At 43.3% G+C, this 22,759-nt stretch overlaps 1 protein-coding gene and 1 pseudogene across 7 annotated transcripts in view; one reads left to right on the top strand and one right to left on the bottom strand.

The window, feature by feature from the left end:
- The first annotated feature begins 389 nt into the window (after positions 1-389).
- On the top strand, positions 390-509 carry LOC147103626 (5S ribosomal RNA; annotated as a pseudogene).
- Positions 510-5,630: 5,121 nt separating this feature from the next.
- The window catches only part of LOC147103625 (acyl-CoA dehydrogenase family member 10-like), a 65,274-nt gene continuing 48,145 nt past the window's right edge, over positions 5,631-22,759 (bottom strand). For all 7 annotated transcript variants that reach the window (XM_085961371.1, XM_085961368.1, XM_085961375.1 and 4 more), the window contains 3 exons: positions 14,227-14,370; positions 7,109-7,186; positions 5,631-6,241 (listed from right to left, as the gene is read on the bottom strand). In XM_085961371.1, coding sequence (XP_085817497.1) covers positions 6,107-6,241; positions 7,109-7,186; positions 14,227-14,370 — 357 coding nt within the window. In that variant the 3' untranslated portion in view covers positions 5,631-6,106. The remainder of the gene's footprint in view (positions 6,242-7,108; positions 7,187-14,226; positions 14,371-22,759) is intronic.

Genomic DNA, 22,759 nt, shown 5'->3' with positions numbered 1-22,759 from the left:
AGTGGTCGGGCACCACACCTGTAGCCAGAGAGGATTGTAAAATGATGGTGAGAGCCTGTGCTATTTGGTGTCTTACTTCTCTTAAGAGTGTGGGATAGATTTGATGCGGGCCTGGGTATTTGTCCAGTTTGAAAGATGCTACAGCCCTTAAGACTTGGTGTTTGAGCATGTTTATTTGATGTAATATTTGAATAGAAGGCAATGAAGGGTTGGGCTTGTAGTTTGTTTGTGTGGGAGGCAGAGCAGCAAGAAGAGGTGGAGGGGGGGTGGGGGGTTGCGGGAGGAGTAAAATTTGTAAATGTAAATTGAGTGTTGAATACTTGTATGAATGCGTAGAAGAGAAAAAAATGGGCGACAGCTTTAAGTAAAGAGAAAGCCAGCTCGCATATGCCTACGGCCATACTAGTCTGAATACGCCCGATCTCGTCTGATCTCAGAAACCTAAGCAGAGTTAGGCTTGGTTAGTACTTGGATGGGAGACCGCCTGGGAATACCAGGTGCAGTAGGCTTTTGCTGCCGCCACAGGCTGCTCAATGTTACGCGCCCACAGGCTGCTCAACGTTACACGCACACACACTGCTCTTAATCAATCAACAGCCTTTTTGCTGCTCTCTCTCTCTCTCGCTTTCCTTTGACCATTTCTTCGCTGCACATTCTCCTGCTGCTACACAAATGCAAGGGGCTCCAGACACAGGGCCGAAATAAGCAGAAGAAGAAAATAAGATAACCAAAATACACACACTGGCGGAGGGCCACCAGGACACAGCAGCAGAGAGGAGAGACAAGGTACATAGAAAACTCGGAGGGACAAACAGCAACAGAACAAAGAATAATGTAGAAAGAGCAGCAGTTAAATTCAGGAAAAAAGCAAAGCCAACTAGCATGCTGTTGAAATGCATGTGTGTTAATGTGAGGAGTGTTACAAATAAGATTGACGAGTTGCAGGCGCAAGTTGCCACATGGGGTTATGCAATAGTAGCTATAACGGAGACCTGGCTTCAAAATGGGCGGAATTGGAAACTAAACAATCCTGGCTACAATGTAATAACATTTGTAGAAGTTGTGTGGGCAGATGTCACATGATCAGGCAGCACATAGAAATTTACAGCACAGAAGGAGGCCATTCGGCCCATCTTGTCCGTGCCAGCCGACAAAGAGCAATCCACCCAAATCCCACTTTACAGCACTTGGTCCGTAGCCTCAACCTCTGCTGAAGCCACAGTAGAAGTGCTAGGAAGCGGAAGAGGAAGAGTAAAAATTTGTAGTTGCACAAGCGTATGCACATGGGTGTGTTACACACTGTTAGATTGGCAAGTTTCTGGTTTATTTTTGAGCCACATATTATTTCTTTCCACACTTTCCCGTCTAGCCCATTTTTGGTTGCTGGCTGTTAAGTGGCCTTTTCACTTGTGATGAATGGTAAGACATGAATTGACACTGAGCAATGGGGAGCTGTGAAAGGGTTGTTTAAAGGACTGTTTTGTGTTAGTGTCACTGGGGGTTGGGGGTGGGTGTGGGACATACATACGAATTAGGAGCAGGAGTAGGCCACTCGGCCCTTCGAGCCTGCTCCGCCATTCATTAAGATCATGGCTGGTCCGATTACTCCACATTCCCGCCTACCCCCGATAACCTTTCACCCCCTTGCTTACCAAGAATCTATCTACCTCTGCCTTAAAAATATTCAAAGACTCTGCTTCCACCGCCCTCTGAGGAAGAGAGTTCCCAAGACTCATGACCCTCTGTGAGAAAAAATTTCTCATCTCTGTTTAAAAATAAGGGGTCGCCCATTTAAGACAGTGACCCCTAGTTCTAGATTCTCCCACAAGAGGAAATATCCTCTCCACATCCACCCTGTCAAGACCCCTCAGGATCTTTTATGTTTCAATCAAGTCACCTCTTACTCTTCTAAACTCCAGCGGATACAAGCCTAGCCTGTCCAACCTTTCCTCATAAGACAACCCGCCCATTCCAGGTATTAGTCCAGTAAACCTCCTCTGAACTGCTTCCAACGCATTTACATCCTTCCTTAAATAAGGAGACCAATAATGTACACAGTGCTCCAGATGTAGTCTCACCAATGCCCTGTATAACTGAAGCATAACCTCCCTACTTTTGTATTTAATTCCCCTCGCAATAAACAAGAACATTCTATTAGTTTTCCTAATTACTTGCTGTACCTGCATAGTAACCTCTTGTGATTGATGCACTAGCACACCCAGATCCCTCTGCATCTCCGAGCTCTGCAATCGCTCACCATTTCAATATGCTTCTTTGTTATTCTTCCTGCCAAAATGGACAATTTCACATTTTCCCACATTATACTCCATTTGCCAGATCTTTGCCCACTCACTTAGCCTATCTATATCCCTTTGTAGCCTCCTTATGTCCTCTTCACAATTTACTTTCCTACCTATCTTTGTGTCATCAGCAAATTTAACAACCATACCTTCGGTCCCTTCATCCAGGTCATTTATATAAATTGTAAAAAGTTGAGGCCCTAGCACTGATCCCTGTGGCACACCACTCTACGTCTTGCCAACCAGAAAATGACCTATTTATGCCTACTCTCTGTTTCCTGTTAGCTAGCCAATCTTCTATCCATGCCAATATGTTACCCCCTACAGCATAAGCTTTTATTTTTTGCAATAACCTTTGGTGTGGCACCTTATCAAATGCCTTCTGGAAATCTAAGTACATTACATCCACCGGTTCCCCTTTATCCATTGCACATGTTACTTCCTGAAAGAACTCCAATAAATTGATTAAACATGATTTCCCTTGCACAAAACCATGTTGACTCTGCCTGATTACTTTGAACTTTTCTAAGTGCCCTGCTATAACGTCTTCCCTAGGACAGATGTTAAGCTAACTGGCCTGTAGTTTCCTGCTTTCTGTCTCCCTCCCTTTTTGAATAAAGGAGTTACATTTGCTATTTTCCAATCTAATGGAACCTTCCCCGAATCTAGGGAATTTTGGAAAATTAAAACCAACGCATCAACTATCTCACTAGCCACTCCTTTTAAGACCCTAGGATGAAGTCCATCAGGACCCGGGGACTTGTCAGCCCGCAGCTCCAACAATTTGCTCAGTACCACTTCCCTGGTGATTATAATTTTCTGGAGTTCCTCCCTCCCTTCCATTTCCTGATTTACAGCAATATCTGGGATGTTACTTGTATCCTCTATTGTGAAGATCAATACAAAATACCTGTTCAATTCAACTGCCATCTCATTTTCCATTATTAATTCCCCAGACTCACTTTTTATAGGACCAACGCTCACTTTATTAACTCTTTTTTCTTTTTAAAATATCTATAGAAACACTTACTATCTGTTTTTATATTTCTAGCTAGCTTTCTCTCGTATTCTAAGGGAAAGTGGCTTTTGCTTGTGGCTGTCAGATGGGTAGACTGGGGGACCTAAGTGAACCTCGCAATAATGAGGCCATCCCAGGCAGCAATGAGCATGCTGGTGCATTGACTGCATCATATTCCACCTTCTCCTCCTCCTCAGAATCATCTGAAGAGGCTCTGTGCTCTGCGCCTTGTTCCTCCTGCAGGTCCAAATCTCACTGCTGTGCAATGTTGTGCAGAGCGCACCACACCCATTCTGGAGACCCTGGCTGATGCTTACTGAAGTGCACCTCCAGATCTGTCCAGGCGCCTGAAGTGCATCTTCAGTATGCTGATGGCTTGTTCAATGATATATCTGGTTGTCAATATGGCTTTCATTGTATTGCTCCTGGGCCTCATTGGTTGGGTTCCTCACGGGTGTCATCAGCCACATGTTAAGTGGATAGCCCTTGTCACCGAGCAGCCAGCTGGTAAGTCTGCTTCGTGCAAAGAGATCAGGGAGGGTGGACTGCCCACAGGAAGAAAGCATCATGGCAGCTTTCCGGGCACCTGCATAAAGATATTTTTGTGGTTGCACACCAACTATACATTGATGGAGTGGAAGTTCTTACGGTTGATGAATACTCCTGGGTGATCTGGAGGTGCCTTAATTGCCACATACGTGCAGTTGATGACACCCGGCACCTGTGGGAAGCCAGCCAGAGCCGCAAACCCGAGCGCCCGCTCATTCTGACTGGGGTCATTGCAGGAAAAGTGTACGTAATTGCCGGCCCTGGCAAACAAGCCATCAGTCACTTGTCTTATGCATTCGTGGGCCACCGAATGCGAGATCCAGCAAATCCTGCAGCGCCCTGGAAGGATCCAGAAGCAAAGAAGTTGAGGGCGGTGGTGGCTTCGACAGCCACTGGTAAAGCGTGGCCACCAAGTCCACTTGGCAGCAGGTCTTGTTCCAGCAGGCTGCAAATGTCTTCCACCACCTGACACGACCCCCTGAGCCTCCGACATATCGAGGAAGTTTATCCTCTGCCTATAGACCCTGTGTGCCGGGTATGGCTCTGTGCTGATCCCCTCTCTCCTGTGGAGCTGCAGGTCTGTGAGCAGCAGACTGTTGCTGCTCCTGCTGGAGCTGCTCATCTTGGTCCTCATCCAAGGTCCAATGAAACACAGGATAAACGGCACTCATGCTGATCTGATAGATCAGAGCTCTAAAGTGCAGATCAGACGTACAAACCTCCAAACTGTTAGATGACACCTCCAACGTTGTAAAAGTAATCTCTCAGCACAAGTACTGTGAACAAAGCCTTTCACACCAGGCAAGAAAGCAGCTGTGAGGTTTCAGTACTTATTGGCATATTTCTCTGTCATGTCTTCACCCCCCTCAATTGCTGCTGTGTTCTCGCCTTGCTTTCACTGGCGAGTTCCAGGTAGCCTGGGAAACCCTTGGACCCACGGTTAAATTGGAAAAGCTATGTTAATATCGCTCTAATTGAGCGATTAACATGTTGAAATTGACTGAGGGGGAGGGAGTTGCGGCACACAGCCTAACACGCTGCAGTTAAATGCGGAAGTTGGCAGTTTGGAGTCGGCTTCCCAATGCACTCGCATTTTTCCAGGACTTAACACCCCCACCCGTATCCAAACCTACGTGCTCACTCACTTTAAAAATCCCACCTTATTCTCCACCAAAAAATGAGTATTGATTCCCGTTATGTTCCACACGACTTATTTTTTATGGAAATCTGTAGTAAGCTCTAAAATGTTTCACTTCTGAAGATACTACATCAGGACAAGAACCTGAGCCCAGCCACCAGCATTCTTCAATGGCTCAGCTGGTTACATCAGTGAGTAGCTGAGCCATTTGGACTGTGATGTCCTCTGGATTAGGGAGGGAAAAATTCAGCCAGGGTTCCTTTTACTGGTTGCTATCCAGTTATCCCTGTTGGAAAATGCATGAATCAGAACATGATCAATCTCGGCTGTGTCGATTTGCCTGCTGGCGCTGATGGTCTACACTCATACATGAAGAATGCCAGGTGGGCAAGGTTACATTGAGTTACATCAAGTCTACAGCACAGACACAGGCCATTCGGCCCAACTGGGCTATGCCACCGTTCATGCTCCATCCTCCCATCCTTTTTCATCTAACCTTATCAGCATAAGCTTCTGTTTCTTTCTCCCTCATCTGATTATCAGAGGCAACAGAGGACTCCTGGTATTCATGGAATTGTGACCCAGCAGGGAGTCAGTGCCTTCAAGAAAAGAGAACAAACTGGGAGACAAAAAATGAAATTTACATTTAAAACATCCAATATTTAAATAATGACAATTCAATCTTTCTAATATCTTGTTAATGATTTTTGGATTTCAGCAATCTTGTCAGATCAACTGAGCAAGTTCTAATTTAACCATCTCATACAGTCAGGTTCAGTAACTCTACCAAATCATTCCCTTGACATGGACTCCACAGTGCAACATGGCCTCCTAGTGGCTGGCTGAAAGAATGGTACAAGTTGATTGCAGGAGGATCTTAACTACTCTTGATTAGAGAATGATGTGCTGAGGGATTTGGGGGGTGTGAAGAGAGAAGTGATAAGGCAATTAGTGTTATTATCGGTGAGACTGTCTCTAACCAGGAATTAAAGACAAATGCAGTATTGTTGTTTCACAGACATGATTGTGATTTGATTTATGTACGTTGTGATTTCAAAAGGTTGTGAGTGGTTGTCTTGATCAGTGCCAGTATTCAGTGTCTCATCGTTTCAATTCATGCTTGGCAACCACAGCCCTGTGAACCTCATCTGGACCATCAGCGAGTCGCAATGCACGTGCCCAGCCGAAAAACTGAGCCAATGGGTAGTCACTGCTGAGCCCGGCAGCTCCAAATGCCTGAAAAATACAGAAACAAACTGTCAGCAAACTCTGAGTTGGAAGATGATGATGCAAATCCAAGCTGGAGATGCTTGGGAACCATTGAGAGGAAAAGGAGCAAGTGGAATAAACTGTGACAGTATCGCCAATGTTATCCTGTGATTGCATGCTCAAGGGGTGTTTACAGTTGGGTGTGATCAGCAGGTTGCCTCTATCCCCATCCCTCCCAATATGGAACACTCTGCTGTCAAAAGGCATGTTATCCAGCATCTCACACAATGACCAAAAAAAATCCCAATTAAGACTGATGGATCAGAGTGTCAAACGTTTGGATCAGACTAATACAACCCTGGAATGTAAACCCCTGACTTCAGGATTATGCAGAGTCATTTCTCCTGAGTACAGCCCTGAGTTCCTTAATTATTTCTAGCTTCACCATGCAATGGATGGACCAAGGTTGACCCATTACTCACATTAACACTGGCTTTCAGGCAAACCTTTGGCAGATTTCTTGTAATGTAAAAATAAAACGCCTGAGGAGAGTAGAGCATATTCTAGCAGACTAGTTTTGTGTAGGGGGTTAGGGATGTAACAACTGTTAAGGATCATTCCCTGCAAATGTGTCAAAGAAATTATCCAGTTTGAAGGGAACCTGCACTGAGCCATCTCTCATTTTGCTTTCATCTTGAATCATTGCTAGCCTAGGAGTTTACACAGGTGTATCAGCAGTAAAAACATTGGCTGTTTAACTCAGGCAGAAAGAGAGAGCAATTAACATTTTTAGTTGTGTAAGTTTGTAATTCAGACGAAAAGGGCACATGCTTGAATAAAAGAATAGGTTTACAAGTCAGTGTATTTGTTGGTTTACACATTAGCCACCCTCACCTGGATTGCACGATCAATGACAAGTAACGCCATGTTTGGTGCCACTAATTTAATCATGGGGATCTCGGAGGCGGCTTCCTGCAATGATAAAAGATTAAATGCTCAAAATGCACTGCAGTGAGCATGAACCAGGAACAAGAGAAAGGATGCAACACATAAAGGAGACAGTACAACTCAGAACTATTGTGACAGATAATGCACTGCTGTCCCATTAGTAATCCATTAAGAAGCAGCAATGAAAATACTTCAAAACTTAATGAACAGCTGCCAGTGAGTTACAGAGTGTTTAATAAACAGCTGGCAGTGAGTTACAGAGTGTATAATGAACAGCTGGCAGAGTTACAGAGTGTATAATGAACAGCTGGCAGAGTTACAGATTGTATAATGAACAGCTGGCAGTGAGTTACAGAGTATATAATGAACAGCTGGCAGAGTTACAGAGTGTATAATGAACAGCTGGCAGTGAGTTACAGAGTATATAATGAACAGCTGGCAGTGAGTTACAGAGTATATAATGAACAGCTGGCAGTGAGTTACAGAGTATATAATGAACAGCTGGCAGAGTTACAGAGTGTATAATGAACAGCTGGCAGTGAGTTACAGAGTTTATAATGAACAGCTGGCAGTGAGTTACAGAGTATATAATGAACAGCTGGCAGTGAGTTACAGAGTGTTTAATGAACAGCTGGCAGAGTTACAGATTGTATAATGAACAGCTGGCAGAGTTACAGAGTTTATAATGAACAGCTGGCAGTGAGTTACAGAGTGTATAATGAACAGCTGGCAGTGAGTTACAGAGTGTATAGTGAACAGCTGGCAGTGAGTTACAGAGTATATAATGAACAGCTGGCAGTGAGTTACAGAGTGTATAATGAACAGCTGGCAGAGTTACAGATTGTATAATGAACAGCTGGCAGTGAGTTACAGAGTGTATAATGAACAGCTGGCAGTGAGTTACAGAGTTTATAATGAACAGCTGGCAGAGTTACAGAGTGTATAATGAACAGCTGGCAGTGAGTTACAGAGTATATAATGAACAGCTGGCAGAGTTACAGAGTGTATAATGAACAGCTGGCAGTGAGTTACAGAGTTTATAATGAACAGCTGGCAGTGAGTTACAGAGTATATAATGAACAGCTGGCAGAGTTACAGAGTGTATAATGAACAGCTGGCAGAGTTACAGAGTATATAATGAACAGCTGGCAGTGAGTTACAGAGTGTATAATGAACAGCTGGCAGTGAGTTACAGAGTGTATAATGAACAGCTGGCAGTGAGTTACAGAGTGTATAATGAACAGCTGGCAGTGAGTTACAGAGTGTATAATGAACAGCTGGCAGTGAGTTACAGAGTGTATAACGAACAGCTGGCAGAGTTACAGAGTATATAATGAACAGCTGGCAGTGAGTTACAGAGTTTATAATGAACAGCTGGCAGAGTTACAGAGTTTATAATGAACAGCTGGCAGTGAGTTACAGAGTATATAATGAACAGCTGGCAGAGTTACAGAGTGTATAATGAACAGCTGGCAGTGAGTTACAGTGTGTATAATGAACAGCTGGCAGTGAGTTACAGAGTGTATAATGAACAGCTGGCAGTGAGTTACAGAGTTTATAATGAACAGCTGGCAGAGTTACAGAGTGTATAATGAACAGCTGGCAGTGAGTTACAGAGTTTATAATGAACAGCTGGCAGTGAGTTACAGAGTGTATAATGAACAGCTGGCAGTGAGTTACAGAGTTTATAATGAACAGCTGGCAGTGAGTTACAGAGTGTATAATGAACAGCTGGCAGTGAGTTACAGAGTTTATAATGAACAGCTGGCAGTGAGTTACAGAGTGTATAATGAACAGCTGGCAGTGAGTTACAGAGTTTATAATGAACAGCTGGCAGTGAGTTACAGAGTGTATAATGAACAGCTGGCAGAGAGTTACAGAGTTTATAATGAACAGCTGGCAGTGAGTTACAGAGTGTATAATGAACAGCTGGCAGTGAGTTACAGAGTTTATAATGAACAGCTGGCAGTGAGTTACAGAGTGTATAATGAACAGCTGGCAGTGAGTTACAGAGTGTATAATGAACAGCTGGCAGTGAGTTACAGAGTGTATAATGAACAGCTGGCAGAGAGTTACAGAGTTTATAATGAACAGCTGGCAGTGAGTTACAGAGTGTATAATGAACAGCTGGCAGTGAGTTACAGAGTTTATAATGAACAGCTGGCAGTGAGTTACAGAGTGTATAATGAACAGCTGGCAGTGAGTTACAGAGTTTATAATGAACAGCTGGCAGTGAGTTACAGAGTGTATAATGAACAGCTGGCAGAGAGTTACAGAGTTTATAATGAACAGCTGGCAGTGAGTTACAGAGTGTATAATGAACAGCTGGCAGTGAGTTACAGAGTGTATAACGAACAGCTGGCAGAGTTACAGAGTATATAATGAACAGCTGGCAGTGAGTTACAGAGTTTATAATGAACAGCTGGCAGAGTTACAGAGTTTATAATGAACAGCTGGCAGTGAGTTACAGAGTATATAATGAACAGCTGGCAGAGTTACAGAGTGTATAATGAACAGCTGGCAGTGAGTTACAGTGTGTATAATGAACAGCTGGCAGTGAGTTACAGAGTGTATAATGAACAGCTGGCAGTGAGTTACAGAGTTTATAATGAACAGCTGGCAGAGTTACAGAGTGTATAATGAACAGCTGGCAGTGAGTTACAGAGTTTATAATGAACAGCTGGCAGTGAGTTACAGAGTGTATAATGAACAGCTGGCAGTGAGTTACAGAGTTTATAATGAACAGCTGGCAGTGAGTTACAGAGTGTATAATGAACAGCTGGCAGTGAGTTACAGAGTTTATAATGAACAGCTGGCAGTGAGTTACAGAGTGTATAATGAACAGCTGGCAGTGAGTTACAGAGTTTATAATGAACAGCTGGCAGTGAGTTACAGAGTGTATAATGAACAGCTGGCAGAGAGTTACAGAGTTTATAATGAACAGCTGGCAGTGAGTTACAGAGTGTATAATGAACAGCTGGCAGTGAGTTACAGAGTTTATAATGAACAGCTGGCAGTGAGTTACAGAGTGTATAATGAACAGCTGGCAGTGAGTTACAGAGTTTATAATGAACAGCTGGCAGTGAGTTACAGAGTGTATAATGAACAGCTGGCAGTGAGTTACAGAGTGTATAATGAACAGCTGGCAGAGAGTTACAGAGTTTATAATGAACAGCTGGCAGTGAGTTACAGAGTGTATAATGAACAGCTGGCAGTGAGTTACAGAGTTTATAATGAACAGCTGGCAGTGAGTTACAGAGTATATAATGAACAGCTGGCAGAGTTACAGTGTGTATAATGAACAGCTGGCAGTGAGTTACAGTGTGTATAATGAACAGCTGGCAGTGAGTTACAGAGTGTATAACGAACAGCTGGCAGAGTTACAGATTGTATAATGAACAGCTGGCAGTGAGTTACAGAGTTTATAATGAACAGCTCGCAGTGAGTTACAGAGTTTATAATGAACAGCTCGCAGTGTGTTACAGAGTGTATAATGAACAGCTGGCAGTGAGTTACAGAGTATATAATGAACAGCTGGCAGAGTTACAGAGTGTATAATGAACAGCTGGCAGTGAGTTACAGTGTGTATAATGAACAGCTGGCAGTGAGTTACAGTGAATAATGAACAGCTGGCAGTGAGTTACAGAGTGTATAATGAACAGCTGGCAGAGTTACAGAGTTTATAATGAACAGCTGGCAGTGAGTTACAGTGTGTATAATGAACAGCTGGCAGAGTTACAGTGTGTATAATGAACAGTTGGCAGTGAGTTACAGAGTGTATAATGAACAGCTGGCAATGAGTTACAGAGTGTATAATGAACAGTTGGCAGAGTTACAGAGTTTATAATGAACAGCTGGCAGAGTTACAGAGTTTATAATGAACAGCTGGCAGTGAGTTACAGTGTGTATAATGAACAGCTGGCAGAGTTACAGTGTGTATAATGAACAGTTGGCAGTGAGTTACAGAGTGTATAATGAACAGCTGGCAATGAGTTACAGAGTGTATAATGAACAGTTGGCAGAGTTACAGAGTTTATAATGAACAGCTGGCAGAGTTACAGAGTTTATAATGAACAGCTGGCAGTGAGTTACAGTGTGTATAATGAACAGCTGGCAGAGTTACAGTGTGTATAATGAACAGCTGGCAGTGAGTTACAGAGTGTATAATGAACAGCTGGCAATGAGTTACAGAGTGTATAATGAACAGCTGGCAGTGAGTTACAGAGTGTATAATGAACAACTGGCAGTGAGTTACAGTGTGTATAATGAACAGCTGGCAGAGAGTTACAGTGTGTATAATGAACAGCTGGCAGAGAGTTACAGTGTGTATAATGAACAGCTGGCAGAGTTACAGTGTGTATAATGAACAGCTGGCAGAGAGTTACAGTGTGTATAATGAACAGCTGGCAGAGAGTTACAGTGTGTATAATGAACATCTGGCAGAGTTACAGTGTGTATAATGAACAGCTGGCAGTGAGTTACAGAGTGTATAATGAACAGCTGGCAGTGAGTTACAGAGTGTATAATGAACAGCTGGCAGTGAGTTACAGAGTGTATAATGAACAGCTGGCAGAGTTACAGAGTGTTTAATGAACAGCTGGCAGAGTTACAGAGTTTATAATGAACAGCTGGCAGAGTTACAGAGTGTATAATGAACAGCTGGCAGAGTTACAGAGTGTATAATGAACAACTGGCAGTGAGTTACAGTGTGTATAATGAACAGCTGGCAGAGAGTTACAGTGTGTATAATGAACAGCTGGCAGAGAGTTACAGTGTGTATAATGAACATCTGGCAGAGTTACAGTGTGTATAATGAACAGCTGGCAGAGAGTTACAGTGTGTATAATGAACAGCTGGCAGAGAGTTACAGTGTGTATAATGAACATCTGGCAGAGTTACAGTGTGTATAATGAACAGCTGGCAGTGAGTTACAGAGTGTATAATGAACAGCTGGCAGTGAGTTACAGAGTGTATAATGAACAGCTGGCAGTGAGTTACAGAGTGTATAATGAACAGCTGGCAGAGTTACAGAGTGTTTAATGAACAGCTGGCAGAGTTACAGAGTTTATAATGAACAGCTGGCAGAGTTACAGAGTGTATAATGAACAGCTGGCAGAGTTACAGAGTGTATAATGAACAGCTGGCAGTGAGTTACAGAGTTTATAATGTACAGATTGTATAATGAACAGCTGGCAGAGTTACAGAGTGTATAATGAACAGCTGGCAGAGTTACAGATTGTATAATGAACAGCTGGCAGTGAGTTACAGAGTTTATAATGTACAGATTGTATAATGAACAGCTGGCAGAGTTACAGAGTGTATAATGAACAGCTGGCAGAGTTACAGAGTCTATAATAAACACCTGGCAGTGTGTTACAGAGTGTATAATGAACAGCTGGCAGAGTTACAGAGTGTATAATGAACAGCTGGCAGAGTTACAGAGTCTATAATAAACACCTGGCAGTGTGTTACAGATTGTATAATGAACAGCTGGCAGAGTTACAGAGTGTATAATGAACAGCTGGCAGAGTTACAGAGTCTATAATAAACACCTGGCAGTGTGTTACAGAGTGTATAATGAACAGCTGGCAGTGAGTTACAGTGTGTATAATGAACAACTGGCAGTGAGTTACAGTGAATAATGAACAGCTGGCAGTGAGTTACAGTGAATAATGAACAGCTGGCAGTGAGTTACAGAGTTTATAGTGAACAGCTGGCGATGAGTTACAGAGTGTATAATGAACAGCTGGCAGTGAGTTACAGAGTTTATAGTGAACAGCTGGCGATGAGTTACAGAGTGTATAATGAACAGCTGGCAGTGAGTTACAGAGTGTATAATGAACAGCTGGCAGTGAGTTACAGAGTGTATAATGAACAGCTGGCAGTGAGTTACAGAGTGTATAATGAACAGCTGGCAGTGAGTTACAGAGTGTATAATGAACAGCTGGCAGTGAGTTACAGTGAATAATGAACAGCTGGCAGTGAGTTACAGAGTGTATAATGAACTGCCATAAATACTAATTGATCACCCATGTCATTACTCGTAGACAAAGATTTAAAAAGAGTAGCATCTCCCTTGTAGCATGGCCCACAATAAGTTGGAGGACACGCTGTTTTAGAATGATGGGAGTGTTACTATGTAATGCAATACTAGATAACATATTCTATCTCCAGTAGCATCGCTCACTGGCGGTCTGGTACAAAGGCTGGGAATGGCATGACTGGTTTGGGGCAATGCAGCCAATGCTGGCTGGTCATCATAAACCAACACAATACAATTCTAGTGGCATTGAGTGGCCGAGAAAGATTCAACATACCACAGCCTGAGAAGAAGTGGCTTATTTATATATTCCTATAAATTGATGAGCCAGAACTGATAGGTTGTATACATGCGAGCACAGCAAGGGACTGAGTGGCAGGAAGGTTGCAGGTGTGCAAAGTCCTGGGTTAAAAAAAATATACGATGAGCGTTCAAATGAACACAAGCCCCAGTCCCCGAATGAGACGCAGAAAATTATTGCAGAGATTTGTAACAGTCCATGGGTAAGTTCATGGGAAACCAGCGTTCTTTATAAATGTTATTTTTCGGTGAACCCTACATCTGTGGGGTTGTTGGAAAACAAGATGGACACGCAAAGCAGTTGGAACAAAATGTCAACCATTTAATTATTTGGTCCTGCCTGTTGTTTATTGGTTTCACTTTTTGAATGGAATGTTTTATCACCATAGACAGAGGTTTATCGTCAATAACACTTTTTGTAGTTTGTGGTTTGCTCATTTTTCATCAATGGGCCAATCAGTCATTTGTTTTTATGAATGAGCCAATCAGCATGCTTCCCGCCCTACAAAGGTGTAGCAGACACAAGATAGTCAAACTGAGAAATAGATCGATTAATGTGGCCAAAATTGAGAAATCAAAAAGCCATGGAAAAAGTACACTTCACACAATGACACGAATTATGCTGCTTTAACGCCACAATGCTTTTTCACAAAAGACCTGCTGCAATCTGATTTGATGAAACCGTGGAGCAAAATTGAAGCTTTCATCTTCAACGAGTTTTTACCTTGTTTCCCACTGTATCCATGAGATGGGCAGCTTTCAGCACGAGCAACCGTGCCTGCTCAATCTCAATCCGGGAGTTCGCAATGTCTGCCATGATAGTGCTCTGCTCAGCTAATGGTCTTCCAAAGGCCACTCGTGTTTTTACCTACATGCAGTGGGGTGGGAGGTGAGAAAGTGAGTTTAGAGACTGCATTACATTACTGCATCCCCTTCATAAAGTTGCAGCTAATGTTAGCTAATGGAACACCTGTGAATTAGGTCAGGAATGCCTGAGCTTTTTGTCTTTATGAGCTGTTTAGATGCATTCCATTGAGCCTTCTGAGACACATATAAAGTGTAAATCAATGTTCCCATTAATTTGCAGGCATCTCAAACTGTTGATGCTAATAAGATCTGGTGTTCTTAGAATCATAGAAAAATTACGACACAGAAGGCCATCTGGCGCATCGTGTCTGTGTTGGTCGGAAAAGAGCTATCCACCCTAATCCCACATTCCAGCACTAGGTCCGTAGCCCTGTAGGTTACGGCTCTTCAAGTGCACATCCAAGTACTTTTTAAATGTGATGAGGGTTTCTGCCTCTATCACCCTTTCGGGCAGTGAGTTCCAGACCCCCACCACCCTCTGGGTGAAATTTTTTACCCTCATCTCCCCTCTATCCTTTTACCAACTACTTTAAATCTATACCCCCTGATTCTTGACCCCTCTGCTAAGGAAATAGGTCTTTCCTATCCACTCTATCTAGGCCCCATATAATTTTATACATCTCAATTAAATCTCCCATCAGCCTCCTCTGTTCCAAGGAAAACAGCCCCAGCCTATCCAATTTTTCCTCATAGCTAAAGTTTTCCAGTCCTGGCAACATCCTCGTAAATCTCCTCTGCACCCTCTCCAGTGCAATCACATCCTTCCTGTAATGTGGTGACCAGAACGGCACGCAGTACTCAAGCTGTGGCCTAACCAGTGTTTTATACAGTTTTGGCAGAACTTCCCTGCTCTTATATGCTATGCCTCAGCTAATAAAGGAAAGCATTCCGTATGCCTTTTTAACTACTTTATCGACCTGTCCTGCCACCTTTAAGGATCTGTGGACATACACTCCAAGGTCCCTCTGTTCCTCCACACCTCTCAGTATCCTCCCATTAATTGTGTATTCCCTTGCCATGTTGCCCCTCCCCAAATGCATTACCTCACACTTTTCCAGATTGAATTCCATTTGCCACTTTTCTGCCCAACTGACCAGTTCATTGATATCTTCCTGCAGTCTCAGGCTTTCCTCCTCACTGTCAACCACACGGACAATTTTTGTATCAGCTGCAAATTTCTTTATCATGCCCCCTACATTCAAGTCTAAATCATTAATATATACTACAAAAAGTAAGGGACCGAGTACTGAGCCCTGTGGAACCCCACTGGAAACAGCCTTCCAGTCGCAAAAACTCCCCTCAACCATTACCCTTTGCTTCCTGCCACTGAGCCAATTTTGGATCCAATTTGCCACTCTCCCTTGGATCCCATGGGCTTTTACTTTTTTGATCAGCCTGCCATGTGGGACCTTGTCAAAAGCCTTGATAAAATCCATGTAGACTACATCAAACACACTGCCCTCATCGACCTTCCTTGTTACCTCCTCAAAGAATTCAATCAAGTTAGTCAGACACGACCTTCCCTGAACAAAACCATGCTGACTGTCCTTGATTAATCTGTGTCTTTCTAAATGAAGGTTTATACTGTCCCCCAGAATTGATTCCAGTAATTTGCCCACTACCGAGGTTAAACTAACTGGCCTGTAATTGCTCAGTTTATCCCTTCCTCCCTTTTTAAACAATGGTACAACGTTAGTAGTTCTCCAATCATCTGGCACTACACCTGTAGCCAGGGAGGATTGGAAAATGATGGTCAGAGCCTCCGCAATTTCCTCCCTTGCTTCTTTTAATATCCTCGGATATATTTCATCCGGCCCTGGCGATTTATCTACTTTCAAGGATGCTATACCCCTTAATACTTCCTCTCTTACTATGTTTATCCCGTCCAATATTTCACTATCTTCTTCCTCAACTTCAATGTCGGCATCGTCCCTCTCTTTTGTGAAGACAGCTGCAAAGTATTCATTAAGTACCTTCCCCACATCCTCCGCACATAGATCACCATTTTGGTCCCTGATAGGCCCTACTCTTTCCTTAGTTATCCTCTTGCTCTTTATGTAATTATAAAAGATCTTTGGGTTTTCTTTGCTTCTACTTGCCAGTGTTTTTTCATGCCCTCTTTTTACTTTCCTAATTTCCTCCTTAATTTCACCCCTACACTTTCTATACTCTTCTAGGCTTTCTGCAGTATTGAGCTCACGATATCTGATATAGGCTTCCCTTTTTTGCCTCATCTTACCCTGAAAGCACCTTTTATCCAGGGGGCTCTAAATTTGGCAGTTCTACCCTTTTTCTTTATGGGAACATGTTTACCCTGAACTCCATGTATCTCCCTCTTGAATTCCTCCCCCTACTCTGACACTGATTTACCTTCAAGTAACTGTTTCCAGTCCACTTTTGCTAAATTACTTCTCAACCTAGTAAAATTGGCCTTCCCCCAATTTAGAACCCTTACTCCTGTTTTTTCTTTGTCCTTATCCATAATTATGCTAATACTAACTGAATTATGATGACTACCACAAAAATGCTCTCCCAGTGATTCTCCTTCTACCTGCCCAACTTCATTCCCTAAAACGAAATCCTGAAATGCCCCCCCTCTTATTGGGCTTGCTATGTATTGGCTAAAAAAGTTCTCCAGAATGCAATTTAGGAATTCTGTGCCCTCTATACCTTTTACACTGGTAGTATCACAGTTAATATTGGGGTAATTGAAATCCCCCACTATTACTGCCTTATTGTTTTTGCACTTGTCAGAAATTTGCCTACAAATTTGCTCTTTTATCTCCCTCGGACTGTTTGGGGGTCTATAGTACACTCCCAGCAGTGTGATTGTCCCTTTTTTGTTCTTTAGTTCAACCCATATAGGCTCATTTGATAATCCTTCTAACATATCACCTTATTTACCATTTATTTATTGAGGCTGCAACACCAAGAACAATCCTTTGCAAACATCCAGAAACACAAAAGTGACAGAACATGCCAGCAGTAAGAGGCACAAATAGAACAGAGTTGCCTGGGCTTTATGGGTCGTATTGACAGGGCTTATTGGTCGCCTATGGCCTGCGGGCCATAATTTAGACTACTCAGGGTTAGGAGGATCTAAAATTAGCCAGAGTTCCACTGATGGACGAAATAAACCCGTCAGTACCCCAGCCTCCCATACTTCACATTTCTGCCAGGGTTAGAGACACACAAGTCAACCTTAGAAAATAAACAAAAAGCAAAAAAACACAGATGCAGGAACTCTGAAACAAAAACTGAAAACACTGGAAACACTCAGCAGGTCTGCCAGCATCTGCGGAGTGATCAGACCTGTTAAAGTTTTGGGTGTGGACCTTTCTTTAAAACTGCAAAAAATAAGATGGTCTTTTGGCTAGAATGCGACACTCACATACAGTATCACCTTATTTTTTCTCCACTCAGATCAGTCTCGAGTTACAGTTGCAAATTTCATCAGTTGATTCGCAGAATGAGGAAAACAATACAAGGAAAGGTCCCGTTCCACACAACACATATTGACAAAAGAAGCCACACTTGTGGCATCCACAGGGTGCAGTGTCGTGATCTTACGACTGAGGAAGATACTTTGACTATAAAAAGGTAGTTGGTTTTTTTTTAATATCATGCAGAAAAGGTGCGGTAGATGTGATCTGGGGGAATTATCAAACTTAAAAATTAAAATAATGGTCATTTGCCAATAATTCAAAACTGGGAGGCAAGACTGATCGCTGGCACCTGCTGGAGGAAGCTACAGGGAGCATTGATGTCAGCCTGGGAGCAGGCCGCGGGCCTGTTATCATAGCAGCAGAGCAATAAAGATAGGTTTTCAATTAACTTTTCAATGGCATTTTATAGTGCTGATAGGCCTCAAACATTTGAGCAGGAGTGACACAAAGGCAAGGGGGTCGAGACAGAAGGGGAAAAAAAGCAGAAGAAAATAAGATAGCAAAAAACACACACTGGCGGAGGGGCACCAGGACACAGCAGCAGAGAGGAGTGACATGGTGCATAGAAAACTAGGAGGGACAATACAGAGAAGTGTGAGGCGATGAATTTTGGCAGAAGGGATAGGGCGAGGCAATATAGACTTAATGGCACAGTTCTAAAGAGTGTGCAGGGACAGAGGGACCTGGGAGTTCATGTGCATAGATCTTTGAAGGTGGCAGGATATATTGAGGGATCTTGGGCTTCATAAATAGAGGTATTGAGTACAAATGTAGAGAAGTTATGCTGGACCTTTATAAAGCTCTGGTTAGGCCACAGCTAGAGTATTGCGTCCAGTTCTGGTCACCACACTTTAGGAAGGATGTGAAGTTTCTTGAGAGGGTGCAGAGGAGATTTACCAGAATGGTTCCAGGAATGAGGGATCTTAGCTACAAGGTTAGGTTGGAGAAGCTGGGGTTGTTCTTCTTGGAGCAATTGAGGTTGAGGGGAGATTTGATAGAGGTGTACAAGATTATGACGGGTTTGGATAAGGTAGACAGAGAAAGGCTGTTCTCATTCGCTGATGGTACAAGGACTAGGGGACACAGATTTAAGGTTTTGGGCAAGAGATACAGGGGGGACGTGAGGAAGAACTTTTTTACGCAGCGAGTGGTGATGACCTGGAACTCGCTGCCGATGAGGGTGGTGGAAGCGGAGACGATCAATGATTTCAAAAGGAAATTGGATAGGCACTTGAGAGAATTAAACTTGCAGGGCTACGGGGATAGAGCGGGGGAATGGGACTGACTGGATTGCTCTACAGAGAGCCGGCACGGACTCGATGGGCTGAATGGCCTCCTTCTGTGCCATAATGACTATGACTCTAAAAACAATCCTGGCTACAATGTAATAACATTTGTAGAAGTCATGTGGGCAGATGTCACATGATCAGGCAACACATGGTCAGATGTCATGTGGTGGGATGGTCACATGACCATACCTCCAGGAATTCCTCCAACCAGAGTTGGCAACACGATTTGCGAGAAAAGGCTGCTCCCCGATTGTCTGTATTTTGAGGCATCAGTGAGCAATGTTTTTGCACGTGACTGATTTGGGAGCCAGCGAGTGAGTGAGTGGGTGATTTGGGGGGTGAGTCAGTGAAGGTGAAACTAAGGTACAGGTTGAGCATCCTGAATCTGGCAACCGCAGGACCGAGGCCGAGCCAGTTTTCGGGTTTTTTACAGACTTCGGAACGTGTTTCTGATGTCTGAAGTCCGGAAACGCCCGAGCCCAGGTTGCAATATTTCCGGACTTCGGACATCAGAAACACGTGCTGAGTCCAAAAATGCCTGGGACCAGGTTGCGCTATTTCCGGTTTTGGTAAGCCTCCCTCAGGATGTCCGGATTCCGGAACATTTTATGGATTCCAGACCCCTGCCACCAATCGTCCCAGAGTCCGGATTCCAGAACCCTGGATTTGGGACGCTCAACCTGTATTTTCGAAGCTTGAGGCAAGGCAATGATGGGTAGGGCTTGTAGTTTGTTTCTGTGGAAGGCAGAGCACCAAGACAGAAAGAAAAGGGGCGGGGGGGTTTGGGTCAGATGTCACGTGCTCTGGCATCACATGGTCAGATGTCATGTGTTGAGAATGTCACATGGCCTACCTCCAGGAATACCTCCAACCAGAGCTGGCAACACTACCTGGGACCAATATCCTTGCGGGAGGGTTAACTAATGCTGTGGGGGTGGGTTTAAACTAATTACCCAGGGGGGTTGGGCACCAGGATGTAGTAATAAAAAGTAGAAACAAAGTGCACAGAGGACTAGGACAGACAGTTAGAGTTAGGAATAATACAGAATTAGGTAGGGTCATGGAAAATACAAAGAGGTCTAAGTTAGATTTGGAGTGATGTGTGTAAAAGGACAAAGCATGTTTAATAAGGTTGGTGAGCTACAGGTGCAAATAGCCACGTGGGAATATGATGTAGTGGCTGTGGTAAACCACTGTAGTTCACTGTGTTCACTGTTGTTGTTGTTGTTGTTGTCGTTCACTCTTGTTTCACTGTTGTGCCTGACTATGCCTCAGCTGACTCCGCCCCTGGGCTACCGAGTATAAGAGCGGCCGCATGGCAGCTCCTGGCATTCGGTCGTCCACTAGAGGCATAGTCCTGATCTGTCTGAAGTGCAATTCAGTAGTTAATAAAAGCCTGTTGTTCTGAACTCTGCCTAGCCTTTTATTAGAATTGATAGCGCATCAGTGGCGATAACTGAGACCTGGCTCAAAAAAGGGGAGGATTGGATGCTTAATATTCCTGGCTACAATGTATTCAGGAAAGATAGGGAAGGGAAAAAAGAGAGGTAGCAGTTTTGATTAATGAAAATATTACAGTGCTAGAAAGAGAGAATGCCCTTGAGGAACCAAAGACAGAATCTATTTGGTTGGAGTTGAGAAACAATAAAGGAGCTAATACCCTAATTGGTGTATTTTATAGGCCACCAAATAATGGGAAGGAGACAGAGGAGCAGATTTGCAAAGAAATTACTGAGAGGTGCAAGAACTATAGGCTAGTGATAATGGGAGACTTGAACTACCCCAATATTGAATGGAGCAGTGATTGTGATTGTGTTAAGAGCAGAGAAGGGGAGGAATTTCTGAAGTGTGTTCAGGAGATTTTCTTGATCAGTATGTTTCCTGCCCAAGGAGGATGAAGCCATTGCTGGATCTAGTCCTGGGGAATGAAGTGGGTCAAATGGAGAATGTCACAGTTGGAGAAAATCTCAGAAATAGCGATCATAGTATCGTAAGGTTTGGATTAGTTATGGAGAAGGACCAGGAGCAATCTAAAATAAAAATACTTAACTGGAGGAAGGCTAATTTCAGTGAATTGAGGAGGGATCTGGCCCAGGTAAATTGGAGTCAGACTGGCAGGCAAAAATATAACGAAGCAATGGGCGGCCTTTAAAGACGAGATGGTTCATTAGGTACATTCCTATAAGGGGGAAAGGGAGGACAACCAAAGCCAGAGCTCCCTGGATGACAAAGGAGTTGGAGAGTAGGACGAAGCAGAAAAAGGGGGCATTTGACAGATGTCAGCTTGATAATACAAGGCAGAATCAGGGTGAATATAAAAAGTACAGAGAAGTGAAAAAGGAAATAAATGAGGTAAAGAGACAGTACGAGAATAGATTAGCAGCTAACATAAAGGGGAATCCAAAGGTCTTCTATAGGCGTATTAACTGTAAAAGGGTTGTCAAAGGAGCGGTGGGGCTGGTTAGGGACCAAAATGGAGAACTATTGGTGGAGGCAGAGGCATAGCTGAGGTACTAAATGAGTACTTTGCATCGGTGTTTACCAAGGAGGAGGACTTTGCCAAAGCTATGGTAGATGAGGAGGTTGCGCTATACCGGTATCTCACTGAGAGACTTGGCATTTAAATACACATAAGTACAGCAACTTCATGCCCTTCCATGTATTTAAATGCCAAGTCTCTCAGTGAGATACCGGTATAGCGCAGCTTCTGGAGGAGCAGGGCAACTCGGACAGCAACTTCATGATTTCCACATTTTACTGCGCATATGCGGACACCAGAAGTTGCTGTTTAGTATATAAACTCGCCAGAAAAAGTTTGAGCTGGTCCATTCCAGTGTAAATTGATTTTTAACAGTGACAAGTCTTAATTATTGCCAAACAACTTCTCTGGCACTGAAAATTAATTTTTACAAGTGTGGAGTCTCATTCCTTCAAATTTTAATTATTGTTGGAGATTTTAAAAATAAACAAATTTAAATTTAATTTTTTTTAACTTTACCTTTCTGTCTCTTATCTCGCTCTCTTAATCCCATCTTTCTTTACATGATTTGACATTGAACTAAATATTCTAACTGACACTTCCTGGTTCAGACTCTGCGCTGCTCATTAACGATTCTTCAATCTGATTGGTTAAGGAGATACACAATTACTTGCCCTGTTCACACAGGCGAACTTCCAGTGCAAAATCCCGTAGAAAGTCTATGGACAAATACAAGTGTAACGAACGGCTGGTGACGTTCGTTCGCTGCAGAGAGCCCTATATATTTCAGTGACAATTACTCAGCAAAGTTGGAGTCATAGCGAGTCCAATTTTTGTTTCAAGCAGGAATGGAGCAGTAGACGCTGAAAATCGTGGTGCACTACTTACCCCTTTCCCAGCAATGTTCGACCCACCATATTTTTTAAGTGGACCAGGAAACAGGTGAGCTGCCTACTTAAATATGTAAAATGGGGTCCTATGTCTTTAAAGTGACTGCTGCAGGCAGCTCTGAAAATGGGAGAAAATGTTGTGGTACTGATTTTGGTGGGGCCAGGAGGAGCATGAATCTTATCACCCGCTGGCAGTCCCTTCATTCCCTCCCCCCTCCCCCTTTAAAGGCTTAACGCTGCAGACGTACCGTCAGATTGCCCCCACACCTCCGATCAACGAGCTGCC

Source organism: Somniosus microcephalus, chromosome 19 (assembly GCF_052327205.1).
Source record: "Somniosus microcephalus isolate GS21.2 chromosome 19, FLI_Smic_1.0, whole genome shotgun sequence".
Classification (NCBI taxonomy): Eukaryota; Metazoa; Chordata; class Chondrichthyes; order Squaliformes; family Somniosidae; genus Somniosus; species Somniosus microcephalus.
Note: the sequence above shows the minus strand (reverse complement) of the source record. Positions and strands in the feature narration are given on the sequence as shown.